This window comes from Lepisma saccharinum, chromosome 12 (genome assembly GCF_977018435.1).
Source record: "Lepisma saccharinum chromosome 12, izLepSacc3.1, whole genome shotgun sequence".
In the NCBI taxonomy this organism is placed as follows: domain Eukaryota; kingdom Metazoa; phylum Arthropoda; class Insecta; order Zygentoma; family Lepismatidae; genus Lepisma; species Lepisma saccharinum.
The window spans coordinates 35003268-35022726 of NC_139240.1; the positions used below are offsets into that span (position 1 = coordinate 35003268).

Genomic DNA, 19459 nt, shown 5'->3' on the forward strand with positions numbered 1-19459 from the left:
TTATCAGCCGGTATAGGTAAATAAAATCTAACCGATACTTTTGATACCAATACCATGGCTCAACCATTGTAATGACAGTTTTCAAGAAAATAGTCAAAACCTCTGCATTTTGTTAACAAATTCTGTTGTTAAATGTTTTTGTGCAGAGAATTGTTTCATGGTCCTTGATCGATACATGTCCCATTCAGTATGTGTAGTGAAAAGTTTTTTCTTCATGTAGTTTACTGTTCTTACAAGCACATAAACACAATTTTTGATGTGACATTTTGGTAGAACCCATTCTGCCTTCATTGGACAATTTTTCTTGTTTGATTAATGTTACAATTACAACAATGTAGTAAATTTAACAAAAATAAGAAGCAGTTATAAAATAACACTTGTTAAGAATGTTACATTGTTGTTGTTCTTTTTATTTTTGTTAAATTTACATTGTTGTAACTGTAACATTAATCAAACTATGCCTTGTAATCAAGGGGTCCCGTGTTTGATACCTGGTGGAGGCACATAGTGGTTCGGATCCCACTTTAAACTGTAGGTCCAGTCCAGGTTAGCCTACCTGTGCATAAAGTGGACTTTGAAACAAAAATCAAACTCAATCAAACTAAGAATAAATGTCTGATGAAGGTAGTGTGTGTTCTTCTGAAAGATTACATCAAAAATTGTGTTTATGTGCTTGTAAGAACCGTAAACTACATGACGCACAAAATTTCTACTCAATGTACATACAAGAAATAAAACTGAGAAGTTATTTGTGGAAATTGTTTTTGCTGAAGTTAATATTTGTGAACAGATACAAATATCGTAAATTCAGTTATGCAATAACACAATTAACCAAGGCTACCTTTCAAAATAGAGGCAACAGAAACCCAACACAATGTCCCCATGGATGGCGACACTCCAAACAGCAGGGGAAAGTTCACAAATAAATGCCACACACACACACACGTAATGGTTATTGCAACACATGATACATTGTCACACTTGTGCAAAATTGACATCATTCAAAGCTACACCAAACTACACCTACATGATTCCAAGCAAATGCCTGCAACGTGGATAGGAATACGTGACGCCAACCTGTCACTAAGTTGTCTGTTTATGGTTTTGGAGATGCAGAAAACAGCCTCTACGTTAATTTTTGCTGTTATTTAACCCAATTTGGGCATGGGACAGGCATAGCCCATCGTACAACTACTGTCCAATAAGATGGGCTACAATCACACCACATCTTTTCTGCACATTTGTAACCACTTCTTATAAATTCTAACTGCTACAGATCACATTTTCTTTGTTGTTGAATTTTACTTGTACTTGTGTCAAATTATGTTTATACTCTTGACAATAGCATTGAACATTTTATATGAACATTGTGGAGATTCTTTATAAGGATTCTGCTTCACATAGTGAGGATTTGAATATGAAGTTTTTAGGCTACTTCCATTAATTATTTCTATTTAAATTATTTTTAAGTAACTTTTGTTTCAATATTATCATTCTTTCTTCAAAATATTATTACAAAACATTCATAAATGTGAGAAAATGTATATAAATTATAACATATCTGTGCAAAGAACACATCGTATAGATTTCAGAAAGATTTGATAAACAATAAACTGAGCACCATATTTTCTATAATCTGGAGAAAAACATGGTATTTTCAGGCCTGTATGCAAAGGGTTAGGGACTCATTTACGGTAAACAAAAATTAACAAAAGTGGTAAATTTGGGGCCATATAAAAATGACTAAATTGATAAGTTTCTTCAAATTGTGTATGTAGATGGTTTGATTGATTGATTGACTGGTTTTTACATTAGGGGCTCACCAGCACATAGGCTCCTTTTGCCCATCACACAGGAAGAAGCCATATAACTAAAACAAAACAGGACAGGCCCCAAACAAGACAATAAAATGTGTTAAAAACTTCCTCGCCTTATTTTTAAAACTAATACAGTCATTGATTCCTTAACAAGAAATAAAACTATGTAGTCTCCGAGGATAAAATCTCCCTACCCTAGTTAAAACTGAGGCTGTTAAGTGTTAGAATGCTAACCATTGGGCTATGCGAGAGCCCTATTTTCAGAACTACATTCTTATTTTTTCCGAAACCTGCACTGCTTGTTGTACCTTATGTGTTTGCATAAGTTTGCAACTGCCAGAAATATGCTCAGCTTATCCAAATATCAACACCCCTTCACTAGATTGAATGACTGATTTGTTTTATTTTGCTTCGCTCTTCTGCCACTTCTGGCTAACTGCAAAGATGAGGATGAATGGTGAAAGGATGAAATTGGCGAAGGAAAAATCACAAACACGAAAGTCTCACAGACGATTATACTGGCTGAGAGACCAGACTACAGAGCCTCGTTTGTCTGCAAAATGCAGTTCAGGGTGTAGTACGTGAAGTGAGATAGAAGGCATACAGTGGCGAAAGCCTTTCCTTAAGGACTCCCTATACTTTGTTCTAGAGGGTGGCCATAATGTATGTACACCAGGGTGCAAAATCCCCCACCAACAATCTTGGCCTCTAAAATCCCCCCACCAAAAAAATCCAGGGGGGAGAGTTCTTGTTATAACAAACAAAAGATAAGCAATTACTTTTAATTTCAAATATGCTTTACTAAGAATAATATGGAAAACACAAATTAGTGTAGTTGCGAGTATTGAATTTACGCACAATAAAAGTAAAACAAGAATGCAAGACAATTATAACTATGACATCTAATTTATTTATATTAACAAAGCACAAACTGAACAAAAACTTACACATAATAAAAGCACTTCAACTATTTCATAATTTATTAACATCTTTAACTAGTCAGTAAAGGGATTAGTTAGCTGCTTTATAATATCTGATAACCTATGTATAATAGAAACAAATTAATTTCCTTTGTGTAATTAATAATAATAATAATAATAAATATTTAATTGAGTAATTTATTTTTACTTTAAATAACATATGTTATGTAATAATACCTAGGTATAACATATGTATATTGTGTAATTTCCACATATGTTTGTGGGGGAGGATGTTTTGGAGTTTAAGAACTTTCTCTCCCCACCCCACCAATTTTCAATGATTTCACACCCTGACGTACACACATTTTACTGCAATGTAAGAACTGCTTCCCATGTCGAACGTTTCGTCAATAACAGACAAAGCACGGAACAAATACTACAATGTTATTTTATGTTCATACATATGTTCTTTAAGTACACCCATGTAGCTTTTCCAAATTGTTTTTGCTCTGGCATTTACAACCATGTGCCATTTCTTACAACATTAGGCACTTACTTACTCTATGTTAGTACATGTTCCTCTATTTTGGTAACAAGTTTGTGCATATATTTTTCAGTTGCAAACCATGGTGTGATAACCAGTCGGACGTGACTCAAGGTTATCAAATTTACAGGAGGAAATAATGTATTCTTAGGACCAACTCTGACTCTTAAAAAAGGTCAGTAAATTGCAGATACGTGACTCCACCTTACTGCTAAGAATTAAAGTGGAGAAACGTTACACTGTCTCCAAATAGAGCTCTTTCAGAGGAGATATGATAAACAAGCCGTAAAACTGCATCTTTGGCGTTACGTTCCTCTGGTTTTCATAGGACGAAATATCAAAACGGTGCTTCTGCAGGAATGTTAATCACATCTAATTTAAAATATCTGTGGAGTTCGAAAGATTACATTTATGCAATTGCCGAGATCTGTGCAACATATAGAAAGTCTAGTATTTGGGCATGACGTCACATGAACAATTGGAAATTCACATTAAGATTTCTGCAAAGACTAACAAACAGAAAGCTACATACCTGGTGTATAAGTAATCTTCTCTGAAGGATTAAGCGACGTATTTTCTGTGATCCTTGCTTCTGTCTGGTTAGATGGACCAGGAGGTGGGGGCATGCTAAACACGGTGTTCGGTTGAGGCTGCGATGTCACTGCAGGATCTACTTCAGGGGGTGCGTGAGCCTCGTCATCACTGTAATCTTCCTGTAAAACGGAGACAACACATGGTGAGCAGAGTTCTACATGAAACGGTACTGCAACGCTGCGTTTATTATTCTTATTTTGCATAGGACGTGAAGTAAAATGGGGAGATTCTATAGAAAGTAGGGATGGCCAAATGCAGATAAAATTTTGTCTGGATATTGGATAATTTTCTATCCAGATTTCAAATATATGGATACTGGGTATTTTGTTTTCAAATATCCAGATATTTGGATTGTCCAAAATATCCGAATGTGTGCATTATCCGGACATTTATTAATTTGGTTTATTTTACTTCTCTCTTCTGCCACTTTTGGCTAATCACGAAGCTGGGAATTAGTGATGATATGATGTAGTGACAATCACAAAGAACTCACATGCCAAGGCCAGGATTCGAACCCAGGACCCCTGGCATCATAGCATGATGTGCTAACCACTTAGCCACCGAGTCCGGTGCATTATCTGGACAGTTTAATCATTTATCCGTTTTATGGGCTCTCCACATATTCCTTTATTTGTCTTGTTTGTATTTCTACTGAATGAATTTTCTACAAATCCTTCATCCAATTTGTCTGTATCCGTTTTATGGATTCTCCGCATATTTTTAAATGCTTACTCTTTTCTTTCCCTAAAACAGTTCAGTATAAACGCAAAAATGTAAATGAGATACCATTCAGAATAAGACATTCTCAGTTTGATTCCTTAATCCTTTATTTGGTAATTATTTCCTTAATTTCAGACAGCATTCTTACCAGAACTTGAAAAAGTAAATGGCAATCTGCATATACAGATTATCTGAATAGCTCTGTTATCAGGAATAAGCATATTAGTCTATCAAATTATCAAAATTATCTGAATATATGTATTATACAGATATTTGGATTATCCATTTCATCCATAATGGATATTGGATAATTAGAAATCCAGATATCCGTTATCTTGATCTTGTGGCCATTCCCAATAGAAACTACAAAATGTGGATCATAGGGAAAATGTGGTACAGTGAAACCTTTATATATTTTTTCAAAGGACAGAGTATGAAGACTGCATAATGTCTACACCAATGTCCAAAATTAAAGCAACAAACGGAAATTCTTTCCCGTGTGCCCATTTGACCACATAATATGATCAGGTGATAGTAATATTTATGATCTCATAGACAACTGGTTTAAGATAGAAAATAAACTAACCTTAATGTGCCAGGATTTATCAACAAAAAATCACGATACCAACAGGTTAAACTTGGCAAATTTATCAACAAAAAAAAAATCACATGAGGAAAGGATTTCTGTTTGTTGCTATAATCTTGGACACTAGCATATAATATACACAGTGCGGCAATTTGAAATCAATACGGATTTTTTTTCTCGGTAGGTGGTGCCACTGTGCAAGCTTTCTGTGGTGCGAACAAGTAACAGGTATCTCACGAACAATCGGCGCAGAGCTCGTTGACCTTGAGCGACATTGTCACTTGTGGCATTGTTGAATGTGGGCACGTGTTGTGAAAGTGTGTCGTGATTTCAACATGGAACAAAGAGCAAACATCGAGTTTTGTGCGCTCTTGGGTAAAACTGCTGCAGAAACGTTTCACATGTTGTAGCAAGTCTATAGGGGCAATTGTTTATCCTGTACACATGTATTTGAATGGGTCAGGCGTTTCAGTAAAGGACGGGAGCCAATTGAACACAACGAGCATTCAGGTGTAGTAGGGACGGTGAGAACACCAAAATTGGTTAAGAAAGTGAGGATAATCATTACTGAAGACTGAAATTTCAGACAGACTGTTACTGCTGCATTTTATCTTGAGGTACTGAAATGTTTGGTGCAAGGAATAACACTGAGGCCCGAGTATTGGGATGATGGCAGCTGGGGTCTGCTTCATGACAGTCACAAGATTGTGATTGCAAAGAACTTTTTGACCCTAAATCAACTCTGTGTGCACCCTTCCTACTCACCGGATCTGGCTCCATGTGAATATTTTTTATTTCCTAAACCAAAATCTGCACTGAAAGGTTCCTAATTGTATGATGTACCAACAATCAAGAAGGCTACGACATGGATTTTAAAGGATTTTAAACAGCGTTACACTAAACGATGTGTGGATGCAGGAGGCTCCTACTTTGAATGATCCAAGGTAAGTAAATTTCTATGAAGACTTGTTTATTTTTTACAGCACCACTGTCGATTTCAAATTGACGCACTGTGTAATAATATTGGGACTATAAAATCAATAAACATAAAACCAAGGTTCCACTGTATATGATCTCTCTCTCTCTTACACACATACACACACACACTCAAGACACACACACCTACCTCCATACCTATCAACAATTTCATCTTCATTATCCCTTACCTTACAAATGTCTTTGAACAACTGAACAGTTAGCTATTATAGCTACACAATGAACTAATTGGATTACATGCAAATATTAACTTCTCTTCTTGTGAGTGGAACTAAACATGTAAACACAAACACACAGACATGAACTCTTCAAGAGGAAAAAAAAACAAAAGAAGTATTAGCAAGTGGAAATCTTCAGATATGAAGCAACAATAGCCCAAACAATGAGGCCAAAAAGAATGACAAAAGTGATATATAGGCCAAGACTCAAATTCACAAGCTTCGGTGGCAAGATCATGAGTCTGGCGCATGCAGATATCAAGACAGGACATATAAAATTTTAAAATCATTATGAATATTCAAATTTTGTAGTTAGCAATCTTTGCATTTTCTGAAGAAAACCTTGGTCCTTAGTTAGTGAGATTTCGTGCGGGCAGGAAGCAATGTGAGGAGAATGTCGACCCTTGGAGATTGAGATAAGGAGGAGGGTTGGAGATGGAAAGTTAATGAATGGACTTATTCAGGTGTAGTTGAACTTTGTTTCAAGTTTGCATGGTAAAAGTCTCCCATCTGGTAACTAAAGGTCTGTGGAACATCGTTACATAAATCAGCAAGGTTGAAAGATCATAGTTGCCAACTTTAACGGGATCATTTCATTTGTTTGATATACTATTTTATACAATTTTCAAAGTTAAAATAATAATCCGGGATTTTTCAATGCTATTCTCAGAAGAAAACAAGCTTATCCATGAACAAAAGATAAATTTATCATGGAAATGTCATTATATTGGGTCAATGCATAAGTTCGTAGCATTTTGTTATGGGTTGGCAACACTGCATTGCCAAGAGTTCCTTGTCCGTTATTCCATTGTTATTAGTTTTTAGTTTTGTGTCCGTGAAAACACAGTGTATTCTAATTCTGAGCACATTTTGTCTAATTTACCGACGAAACAAGATGGAGTGTCAAGTGGACAAAGTTGAACATTTCCAGCATATTCTGCTCTTCGAGTTTAACTGAGGATCAAGTACAGCAGTAGGGAGTTTTTCCTAATGAAACTGCTCTTGAAACTTGGCTAACTGATTTCTTCAACTCAAAAACAATTTGTGCTGTGTAGTGGGATAATGCCATATCCTGAAAACACAGCAGTTCTACAAGCAAGGTATCGAACTCCTCCCCAACGTTCACAGATGGTCGTTGACAATGGAGGCGACTATAGTGGAACCACCAGCAAAAAAAAACCTGCGCAGACCCACGACTTCTGTGAACCATACTCCCACGAGGGAGAGAGTGGAGCATGCTTCTTTATGGCCCGAGCTGAATGGATCGAGGGGAAGGTGCACGGAGGATTTTAGCTGAAGGTTTTTCTTTGTTTGTGGTTGCTATATACATTACTGACTGAGTGAGTGTTGCTGTGACTGTGTATTGTTAGACTACAAAAACAATGTTGCATCTTACCACCTGTGTACTTAAGTTAAATAAAATTATTGTATTCCTGTTAACATACGTTATAAAACGCTACAAACGTATACACTAACCCAATAGTTTATTATAACTTTTACTTTCTTAATGAAGGAAAATCTTAGTCTGAAATTTGACGTGGGACCTTCAATACAAAAATCCCAAAATTAGATTTTGGAAAATTCCCTCTCAGAACCGATCATTCTTTGGTTCATTGACTGATTAATCTGGTTAATTTACTTCACATTTCTACACTATTGGCTAATTGCAAACTTTGACTGTGATTTGTTGTTTAAAGTCCACATCATCACAGATAGGCTAATCAAGGCTGCATCTACAGTTTAAAGTAGGATTCGAACCACTGAACGTGCCCCCAGAAGGTATCAAACCCGAGACCTCTTCATTAACCACTATGCCAATGAGGCCCAAATAATTGCAAAAATGAATGGACATACGATGAAATGGATGAAGAGCACATGTGTCCAGAGGATCATATTGGCTGTGAGCTCACATGCCAGTGCCTCTCAAGTCGGTGAAATGCAGTGCATGGTTGATTACATGGAAGAGAGGTTGCATTTGGGTGTATTAGGAAAGGGGTTACACCCGACAATGGCAGAATTGAAACCAAAAATTCCAGCCGAGGTATTCCCACAGTAGGAGTAACTACGACAGTCGCACATAGAAGTGATTGATGGATTGAAATAAAATCTTTGGGTGCATCAGCACTTAGGTTATTTGCACCCAGCACATTACATGGGGAGCAGCAATCAGAAGAGCAGGAGTGAAATTCAGTGCAGAAAAGAGCAAGGTGCTAATAATAACAAGAAACAGAGCCAGAAATGAACCAAGAATAAGAATGGACACGGAAGAGTTGAGGGTAGTGGAGAGCAACAAATATCTAGGAAGCATAATTGAGAGACGTGGAAGAATAGATGAGGAGGTAAACAGAAGAGGACAAATGGGTGTCGGACTATATCGAAGCATTTGAAAATTAATATGGAACAGGGATGTACCTATGAAATGCAAGAAGGTAACATATAACACATACTACGTGCCAATCATTACGTATGGAGCAGAGACTTAGACAATGACAGAGAGAGACGAAAGAAAGATGCAGGCAGTGGAGATGAAATTTTTAAGTATATTGGGGAAGACTATATGGGATAGAATAAGGAATGAGGAGATCCGACAGACAGTGGAGGTGGTGAAGCTTCAGGACAGGTTAGATCAGGCACAGATGAAATGGTTTGGACACATGAAGAGGATGGATGCAGAAAGACTACCAGTAAGAGCGTACAATGCACAAGGAGTGGGAATAAGGCCAAGGAGAAGACCAAGATGTCTGTGGAAAGAGCAGATAGTGGAGAGTGTTAGGAGAAGAGGTTGAACACCGTGGAAAGAGAGGAGTGGTGCAAGACCAGAAACAAATGGAAACGCTTCAATTCTATGCCGACCCAGCCAGAGGCAGGAAACGCCGAAGGATGATGATGACATTACATTAGGACCACGCCCTTAGCATGGCTAAGGGTATATAAGGAGATTTGTCTTCAGAGATAAATCTTCTGTAGGGCTGTGTAGCTATAGGTCCAAGGCATGGCTAAGGGTATATAAGGAGATTTGTCTTCAGAGATAAATCTTCTGTAGGGCTGTGTAGCTATAGGTCCAAGGCATGGCTAAGGGTATATAAGGAGATTTGTCTTCAGAGATAAATCTTCTGTAGGGCTGTGTAGCTATAGGTCCAAGGCATGGCTAAGGGTATATAAGGAGATTTGTCTTCAGAGATAAATCTTCTGTAGGGCTGTGTAGCTATAGGTCCAAGGCATGGCTAAGGGTATATAAGGAGATTTGTCTTCAGAGATAAATCTTCTGTAGGGCTGTGTAGCTATAGGTCCAATGCTTAGTGTACTATGTGGAACTGTCCTTGACCGAGTAGCGTAAAATGAAAACATAAGCTCTGACCTGGTTTCTGGATGTTGCACTGAACTTTTTCTTTCGTCACTCTGTTGAAATACTAATTAATTGAAATTTATTTTGTTTACCAACAGTCATAAATATCAAGTGAATAATGTAATTTTCAGAAAAGGGAGTCAACCAACTCATTTGACAATCCTCCCAGTTTCCCATGGTCCAAGATTTGGTTATTGTGGATAAGTAATTGCCAAATTAACAAAAGTTTCTTGGATTCAATTTATGTGTGTGCATGTTTGGAATGAGGGTGGGGGAAGGAAACAGGTAAAATGAGTAGAAAGCAGTTGCTTTTGTGCATGATGTCCTGCTTTTTGTGAAAATCAGTTACTTGATTTGGTTTATTTATTTTGCTTTTCTGCCACTTTCGGCTAATCTTAAACATGAGGATGAGTGATGAGATGATGAAATTGATGAAGGGACACTTACAAAGAACACCCATGCCCAGACTGGGATTTGAATCTGAGACCCCTGGTGTCGTAGCAAGCTGTGCTAACCACTTCCCCACAGAGGTCAGCGATCACCCTATTATTAGTTAGAAATTTATATTGTTGTTAGCACATATTCTCTGTATTTTGAGACATATTTAGCAAAATTTTAGATCATAAAAATTCTAATTATAATGATAACCGTAGTTTAAAATATGTGGTTCGACCTTCCCATATGCCCATGCCCTTACAGCACTCAACAAAATAGTATATCCACGAGAATCCCCCTTACCTTCTTTACAACAAGATCACTGTTACTAGAGCATGGAATGACCTACCAAATGACATAAACTCTTCTCTCAGCCAATTTAAATCAAAATTAAAAAATCATCTTCTGGAGTTAAATTACCAGTACTGAAAACAAAGAAATACAATAAAATGATGTCCTTCTTAGATGCAAACTTGTAGTACAAACACTCATTGACTCTTCTGTATATTGTTGTGTGTGTGTTTTACAAATATGTTTTTAACTTTTCTTACAGTGTACGAGGGATAGTCATAAAGTTTTAATAATCACCTCGAAAAAATAAAGTTATGTAATTAATTTTTGTGTGCTTGCAGGTACATGTCTGCAGTCCTGGTACACATTGAAATCCCCATGCCACAGTACCGTTGCACGTCGCTAGAGGAGCCAAAACAAAATGGCGCAGCCCATTGATAAAGTGGAGTAACGTGCGGTAATTCGTTTTCTGCATTTGAAGGGGAACAACACTGCAACAATCCATGCTGAGTTGGTGGAAGTGTACGGCTGCAATGCACCATCATATGACACAGTGGTTAGGTGGCACAGATACTTCCAGTGTTGTCAAACAAGCATGAATGACGAAGAACAAAGTGGCAGACCATCTCTCTATGAAGAACCGGGAATCGCAAGAGAAGTGGAGGCCCTGGTGCTCGAAGACCGGCATATCACAAGCGTATCACAATCGAGGCGATAGTGGAAAAAGTGAAAATCAGTCATGGATCAGTTTTCTACATCTTGCATGACATTTTGAACATGACAAAGGTCGCCACCCACTGGGTTCCGCGACTGCTCACACCCATTCAAAAAGCCCGCCGAACCGAGGCAGCAGCGGAAATGTTGCAGCTGTGTCAGGCCAATCCAGATGACTTCTTTAGCCGGTTAATCACCATGGATGAGTGTTGGGTGTATCACTATGACCCCGAGACCAAGGAGCAAAGCAAGCAATGGAAACATGTGGATTCACAACCGCCGAAAAAGGCGAAGACCCAACCATCATCGGGAAAGGTGATGCTGAGTGTTTTCTGGGACTGCCATGGTGTGGTGCTAACAGATTATGCACAGGAGCATGCTACCAAAATCTCCTGACGAGGTTAGGGGAGGCTGTCAAGATGAAGCATCGCGGGAAGCTGTCCAAGGGGGTATTTTTGCTCCACGACAACGCCCCAGCTCATTCTGCACAGGACACAGTCACACATGTTGCTTCTTTGGGCTATCAAATTTTGCCTCACCCCCATATTCTCCTGACATGGCACCCAGTGACTTCTTCCTCTTTCCTTGGATGAAGAAACCATTGCGTGGCAGGCATTTCCAGAATGACGACGAGGTGATTTTCGAGTTGGAACGTTTCCTGAACAGCCAAAATGCAGACTTCTACAGCCAAGGTCTCCGCCAAGTCATCCATCGTTGGGAAAAATGTGTCGCATTCAAGGGTGAATATGTAGAGAAGGACTAACACCATTATCAAGTTCCATGGTCGCAGCATGATTTTTCCGAGGTGATAATTAAAACTTTATGACTGCCCCTCATATGTGTATTTTTCTTGTGTTTTGTTTCTTTTTAATTTTTTATTTAAATGTGTTCAGTTTTTATATACTTCTCAAAGTATTATGTACGATAATAAATTTGTCAAATCTAGAATAGAGACAGTTAAGTGGGGCAAAAGACTTGTGCCTAAACATCCCTATTCGAAACAATAAATATATAAGAGCCTCTCGATAGCATAGTGGTAACGTCACCATCTTGTAATCAAGGAATCCTGAGTCCCAAGTTCCAAAACTGGTACAAATGGTTTGGATTTCACTTTAACTCTAGGTCCACTCCTGATTATCCTTCCCGTGCATAAAGTGGACAAAAACAGACAAACAAAAAATAAACGTTAAGGCGTCATTTTACAAAAACCTGATCTTCCACTACTGAAGATGTCTCAAAATATAGTAATAATGAAAATGAAAATTCTCAAATGACATTGTTTTTTCTTTTGCACATATCACTACAAAGGTGAATCACAAGTTTTTTTGTTTTTTTTTTACGTGAAACAGACAAGGACAAAACAATACATTACTATTACTGCAAGTACAAGCACAAACAAGTTAAGGTAGCAGAAAAAGGAGCTTTTCAGTTAGTGTCACGGTTGGAGAAAACATTAGTATACGTCACCTCAAGCTGAAAGTAACAAGCGACAGGACTGCACACTACACACAGAAGACCAAACTACCTACACAAGAAGCTAGTCAGTTCGTAGCCTTTCTACACAACAAAAACACAGTACCTACCCTCTTATCTATTCGTTGGGGCTGCTCTGTCACTACCTTAGCCTCTTGGTCTCCATCCCTCTAAAAACAGAACACCACTACTTAGTGCAACATGAAAAAATGCTACAGAAAAAACAAAAAAATAACAGCCAGAAGTATCAACTAGCAGCATCTAAATCAAAAAATACAAACATGAAAATATAATAAATGCAGCTGCTTCATAACATATTTTACAGAAAAACAAGAAAGAACTAAAGATATTTGTACACATGAACAGCGGCTAGTAAGACTGCTCAGATATAGCAATGATAGCAAAAATTTTACTTTTACTTCAAGCTCTATTTTTCTAATATATAAAGAAGTAACATTCTACAAAAAGTAAACTAGGTTGTTCAGACACAGACTTCTGGTTTCATTAAAACTATGAAGGGTCTGTGACTGAGCAATGTAAATGAGATATGATCAGAGGATGTGCACAGGTTGACCAGTTTTTACCCACTAGACCTAGTTGCACCCAAATTTCTAAATCTAACAATCTTGTTCTAGAATGTTACAAATTAGAAATCTTACTGTTCAGCATAGAGTGCAAGTTTATTTAAGTACTGTTGCAATTATAGCCAATACAATATACGAAGGCTGGGGCATAAGTCATGGCAACAGGGTATCACAATATCATCGTATGTCTCGGAGAACATAGTATGTGGACATGTTACTGGATGGCAGTGTGATGAACGGTTATTGTACAGAGGGCAGCGGTAATTCATTGTTGAGTCAACCACCATGCCACAGCGTGAACAGTGGTCACGTATGAAAATAGCCATACTTTAGTGGAGAAATGACAGTGGATGCCCCAGGGGGTTTGTGGGAAACAGCATCCTGCCATAGCATGCAGCTCGTTTCTTCCTGTAATGATCTTATGCTTTTCAGACTTGTAAACACATGTGGCACGATGTATTTAATGATGTTGGCTCGCTTCTCTATCCTATACCTAGCACGCGTGGTCTGCATTGTTAATAGATTCCACAATACCATACACTGCCCCCTTCCATTTGTTTATTTTGGATTTTCGTGCTGGTCCCGCATTCTCGCAAAAAGAAATAGTTGCCATGACTTATGTCACAACCCTCGTATATGAATCAAATACTGAGCGACACTTTCCAAACATTTGTGTATATTGCTGGAAGGGATAATGTCCCCTTATGGATGCTAATTTTGGGTATTTAACAGCAGGGGAACTGTATAAAATACACAAATATCCTGGAATCTCCTCGCAATCACACTGGTTATGTGATACAGAGTTCACACAACAGTGCATAACTAGGGTAGGTACTCCAGCATCAAATTGCATTTCACCCAAATATTAAACATACATTTTTCTCATTTCAAGAGTACTTCTCCAAACTTTCTCCTTTCCATTCATACAATATATAGAATCATCTTCAGTAAAAGATTTAAAATTCCTCGTGTATTGTTCCCAAACTTCCTCTGGCCCAAAATTTCTTACTTCTTAATGTCCCTTGCTCCGTAACAATATGTTGATGTCATATCCACCAACCCCTATCTTACATGTTATTCCCATTTACCAATATCCTATTATTTTTTAAAAAATGTAATTCATATCACTAATGCGTGTGCAGACAACCAATCAGCTCAGCAATAACTACATCATCATCCAGCATTTTAGAACAAAATTGTTTAGTTTTGTAGCATCTGGCTATTAAACAACTCTTCAGAAACTATTTTTTTTTCTCCTGTGCACAACTCCCTCTTGCAAAATTTGTACTAAACTACACCATGGACCAAAAGTCACGACCGATACTTTTTATAGTGCAAGAACGTATTATTTGCAAGTGCAATTGACGTAAGGTTGAGAGGAATGTTCATTCTCCTCATTTACATTGTTGTGTGCATTATAAACAATGCCAGGTACACGCAGATTCACTATTGAGGAACATCTTGTTGTTAACGTATGGGTGTATGAAAATGAAGCAACTGGTGAAATGTATGAAGAAATTAGGGTAAACTTTTTCATCGCTCCCATAAAAACACAGAAAAACAACCAGAAACCAAAATACATGAGTAAAGCACGCTGTGACAAATGCAGAATTCAGACCTCTAAAAATCCGGGAACTTTTCTAACGATGGAAGCGGCCCCGGCGCCCACCCAGCGTCGAATAACGTGGGTACCTGGGGGAAACCCTGGGGGGTAAAGGCGGTCAGGGGCGTGATGCTGATCACATCACCCCCACTCACGACCGGATCAAGAAAGTGTGGGGCGTTACCCCCACACCCCCTATACGCCTTCATGGCGTGGTGCTATGCACAGGGGAGCACTTTACCTTTTTTTTTTTATCAGAAAACCTGACTCTCAATCACAGTATTGGGATTGACTGGCCTCTATTGGGTAAACAGATGAACTATATAACAGATAGACTAATCAGGACTGGACCTACAGTTTAAAGTGGGATCCGAACCACTGTGCAATATGCCTCGACCAAGTATCAAACCCGGGATCCCTTGATCACAAGGCAATGACGTTACCACTATGCAATCTGAAACAGATGAATTATTACCACACAATGTATGTCAGGATGATAAACGACAATTTTTATGTTGATTTTACTTGCAAATAATACATTCTTCCACTATAAAGAGTATCCAATTGTGACTCTTGGCCACAGTGTACAACTGTAATTGTTAAAAAAAAAAAATTTAAATGAATATGATAAATTATGGTTTTTCGTTTACATATTGATGGTGATTCCCAACAATTAACTTTCATCCAACAATTCTAACATTTTGTAACAGTCATAATTTCTGTCATTTGTTTATCACGTACTTTCAATTCATTTCGTTTTTGTGGTTAAGAGTTGAGAATCTGTTATGTGAATCTTTGAAGAACTAATGATGACTAGTACTGCAAAAGCAAGAAAGCATGACTGCAGTTTGAGATACCTGTTAGGAAATATCTATATTGTGACTGCAATGTTCTGGAAAAATTTGTTACGTAGAACATCCAGGATTTCAACCTTCTATCATCAGAATTCAAGTCCTAAATTTGTAAGCTACGCTAATAACGTAATATCCCGGATGGTACTGGGAGAATATGAAAAGTATCTATTTAAATAGATGTAGTCTATTAGTAAGCCTTCATACTGAGGCAACAAGCGACACTTCTCCTCACATTGCAGTTGTATGCCATCTCTAAGTGAGATAAAGCTTATTAAAAATATAGTTAATAAATGTGTTTTGACTCCCCATGGATTTATTATACTGAATGAAAAAGCTTCCTCTTCAACTTCAAAATTTCACTAATCAGGGGAACGTTCTGGCATTCTTCTTTCAGCTGTGTGCTTTGTGCACTTATATTAAGTACCATGTTCTTAGAGTACCTCTCTCCAACACCATTCTGCTCACCATTCCTCACCAGGCTCAACTGAACATTGGCTGACAACAGCCATTTTTAAAATTTCCTCTCCTTTTCAAAAACCGCTATGATATTTCAAAATCTGAAAAATTACATCTGCTTAGAATTTCTTCTAGAGCGTCCACGTTAATCTTTGCAGGGTTGGCACTGTTGTCTAGATATTTGCAATGGTTTTACGGCTACATAACCCCATTAAATAATTGCGACTATCTAGACAACAGAGGAAGCAGACCCCTTGAAGATTCATGTGACTGCTCTAGAAGTAGTACTAGGCAGATGTAATATTTCAGATTTTGAAATATCGTGGTGTTCTTTTGAATGGAATGGAAATTTCTGAAGCAGCTTCACTGATGTTGGGCAAAGGTCCACCCAAGCCTTGATAGAGAGTAATCAAAACTTAAGCAATCTTTAAAACAATCATTAATAATGCAAAAGCTGTAAAATACAGCATGTTCCAAAATGATTATCAGGGTTTCAATAGTTGGTATATTGCAACAGACAAAGGTGAATGTATGATAAGTGGAAGTTTGCTACCCTGAGTGCTTATCATTTGTCACAGCAGCGTAGATGTATTACAAGATGGCAACACCAGTGCAGAAGTCATTTTGTGTCACTGAATTTGCAAGGTGTGGTTATGCTGTTTCAGTTCAGTGAGCTTTTCGATACCAATTTGGAAGTGATCCTCCGTCCGATAACAACATTCGTCAATGGTTTATTAAGTCTCAAAGGGAAGAGTTCTGTATGTCCAAGTGTCGAACGTTAGCGTCGAGAAGCAATGGAATACCAGACGGATGTGCACCGTGTCACGAAAAGTGTTCACATTCAACATTTATAAGATGTACTATGTAAACTTGAGTTGCTGTTTACTCCCATGAAAGCTTTGTCCTTGTGCCCCACATATAAGGGAAATTAAACGACTATGAAACCCTGATAATCATTTTGAAACATGCTGTATATTCAGTTCAATTTGCACTATAAAACCTCATCCATTAAGATAGTGTGTAATTCTATATTTTCCTGGGAAAACTATGAATGATTAATTAATAAGGTATTTTCATCTAAATTTCTTGCATAACTTCCATCAGATAGTGAATTATTCTGAGCACTAGCAACAAACTAAAAGTTTGTATATACGAGGGGCATACAATAAGTTCATGCCCTGGCCCACTTCCAATTGTGTCTGAAGTACCAAATTCAGTAGTATTACTCTTGTATCCTTTCGTTGTATTGTTACAAGTTTCAAGCACATATCTAATAAACTTTTCGTGTTAGAGCTATAAACGTAACAGAAGGTGAGGCTTCATTGGAAAATGGAGCCTTCAGAGTTGAAAGCTGTGATCAAGTATCTACGGTTGAAAGGTCTATCACCTAAAGAAGTCCACAATGATACAGTGCAGATATTGGGGGATAAAGCATCTTCACATTCCACATTAAAGATGTGGCATAGAGAATTTAGCTGCGATCGTGAGTCATGTGAAGATGAAGAATGTACCAGAAGACCATCAACAGCCACGGAAATATCGATCATGTGCACCAACGAGTCAACACTGATAGGAGGTTCACCAGTAGGACACATTGTTGGCACATCAAACGGTAGCATTCATACCATTTTAACTGACCATCTGGGATTAAAAAGAGTAAGTTGTCATTGAGTGCTTCAAATGTTGACAGAAGCTCAAAAATACAACAGGTGTAACAACAGCAGCTAGCCAATCCTGTGGCTTCAAAAGTTTGTGACGTCCACCTTACTCCACAGATCAGACTCTGAGGGACTACCACCAGTTTCCTCAACTCTGCTTGGTAAGTAATTTCACAATGATTTTGATGTCCTGGATACTGTGGAGGGGTGTTTACAGGAGCAAGACAAAACATTTTATTCTACTGGAATTGCAGCATCAGAAAAATGATGGCATAACTGTCTGGCACTCGGGTGGGACTATGTCGATAAGCGATAAAGAAATTTCCTGATAACACTACCAGAAGTGGGTCAGGGCACAAACTTATTGTACTCCCCTCGTACAACAAAATTTCAATTAATTTCTGGTTTTCTTATTGTTCTTATTGGAGGTTTGTTTCAATAGGGCTTTTTTCTGATTTCAGTTTCCTTACTTCAATTTTTCACTGACTGTTTTTAGGATACACACTTCTTCACAACCCAATACGTTGATCAAGCTTGGATAACTGAAATGATTCCTATTTCAAATTGTAAGTAAGTAAACCTTATTTTTGAAACATTCTACATGTTTAAATACATGATGATTTTATGCTTCTGAGATGTCTTACTGCTTTTAATAAAGGCAATACCTGGTAAAATATCTCCATCTTGCAACCCTGTTGGGAACTTACAGACCAGATTCACAAAGAGATTTAAAAAATCATTACATGCAATGCGCAAGCATTCTGCATGCAACAACTAATAAATAAAAATATTTGTTATCCTTCCTTCTTTCAAGAAATATTAAAAACAATAAATAGAGAGAAAGACAATGAATACATACATACACAAAAAAGTATGATTCATTCAAGAAACAGATAGAAATGGAAATACAAATACATTTATTCATGCTCAACAACAAAATGAATATGAAACGCACAGTTAATTATATTTTGCTAAAGAAAATACACACACACACACACATAAAATATTGCTATTAATAATAAAATTGGAAATCAGTGTGTGTTAATTCTGGAAAAGAAGTTTTACACCAATGTCATAAACTCTAGTCACAAAAACAGTTGTTTCTCATGAGATTGTCATCCAAAACAAAATAAAAATGTCACCTTCTACAATCAGAAATCACAAATAGCAACATCTTCCTTACCAAGTAATAATGGCATTTGTTATATGTATGAGGAACAGCCTGAAAATAAGTTTTCATTCTTTATCCTGGAAACTACATATTTTTGAAGTACAAAATAGGATGTGGTAAAACCAACATGTCCCCATTGTCTAGTGATGCATACCCCTCATCACTACTATATGCAATACTTTTTCTTTCGGAGGGGGCTGGAATTTTAAAGTTGGATATTCCATACCTGCATTCTTGGGGGAGGAGGGGGTACATGTAATATTTTGTAATTGCCATTTCAAAAACTTAGTTTTAAAAGTTGAAAGACAAAAATGGTAACAGTGTAACGGTGTTTGGTTTGATTTTATTTATATTTTGCTATTTAGTGTCACTTTTCTGTCAATTTTGGCTAACTGTGATGAGGATAAATGATGATATTGATTAAAAGACACTCATAAAGCACCCATGCCCAGCCTGGGATTCGAATCCGTAGCATGCTG

At 37.5% G+C, this 19459-nt stretch overlaps 1 protein-coding gene across 3 annotated transcripts in view; it reads right to left on the minus strand.

Annotated features, from left to right (window-relative positions):
* Csp (Cysteine string protein) overlaps nucleotides 1-19459 on the minus strand; it is a 98781-nt gene that overhangs the window by 20918 nt on the left and 58404 nt on the right. For 2 of the 3 annotated variants that reach the window (XM_083132047.1, XM_083132048.1), the window contains exons 5-6: nucleotides 12765-12824; nucleotides 3814-3994 (exon numbers count right to left, since the gene is read on the minus strand). In XM_083132047.1, the coding sequence (XP_082988173.1) occupies nucleotides 3814-3994; nucleotides 12765-12824 (241 nt within the window). The remainder of the gene's footprint in view (nucleotides 1-3813; nucleotides 3995-12764; nucleotides 12825-19459) is intronic. The other variant, XM_083132049.1, reaches the window with a different exon arrangement.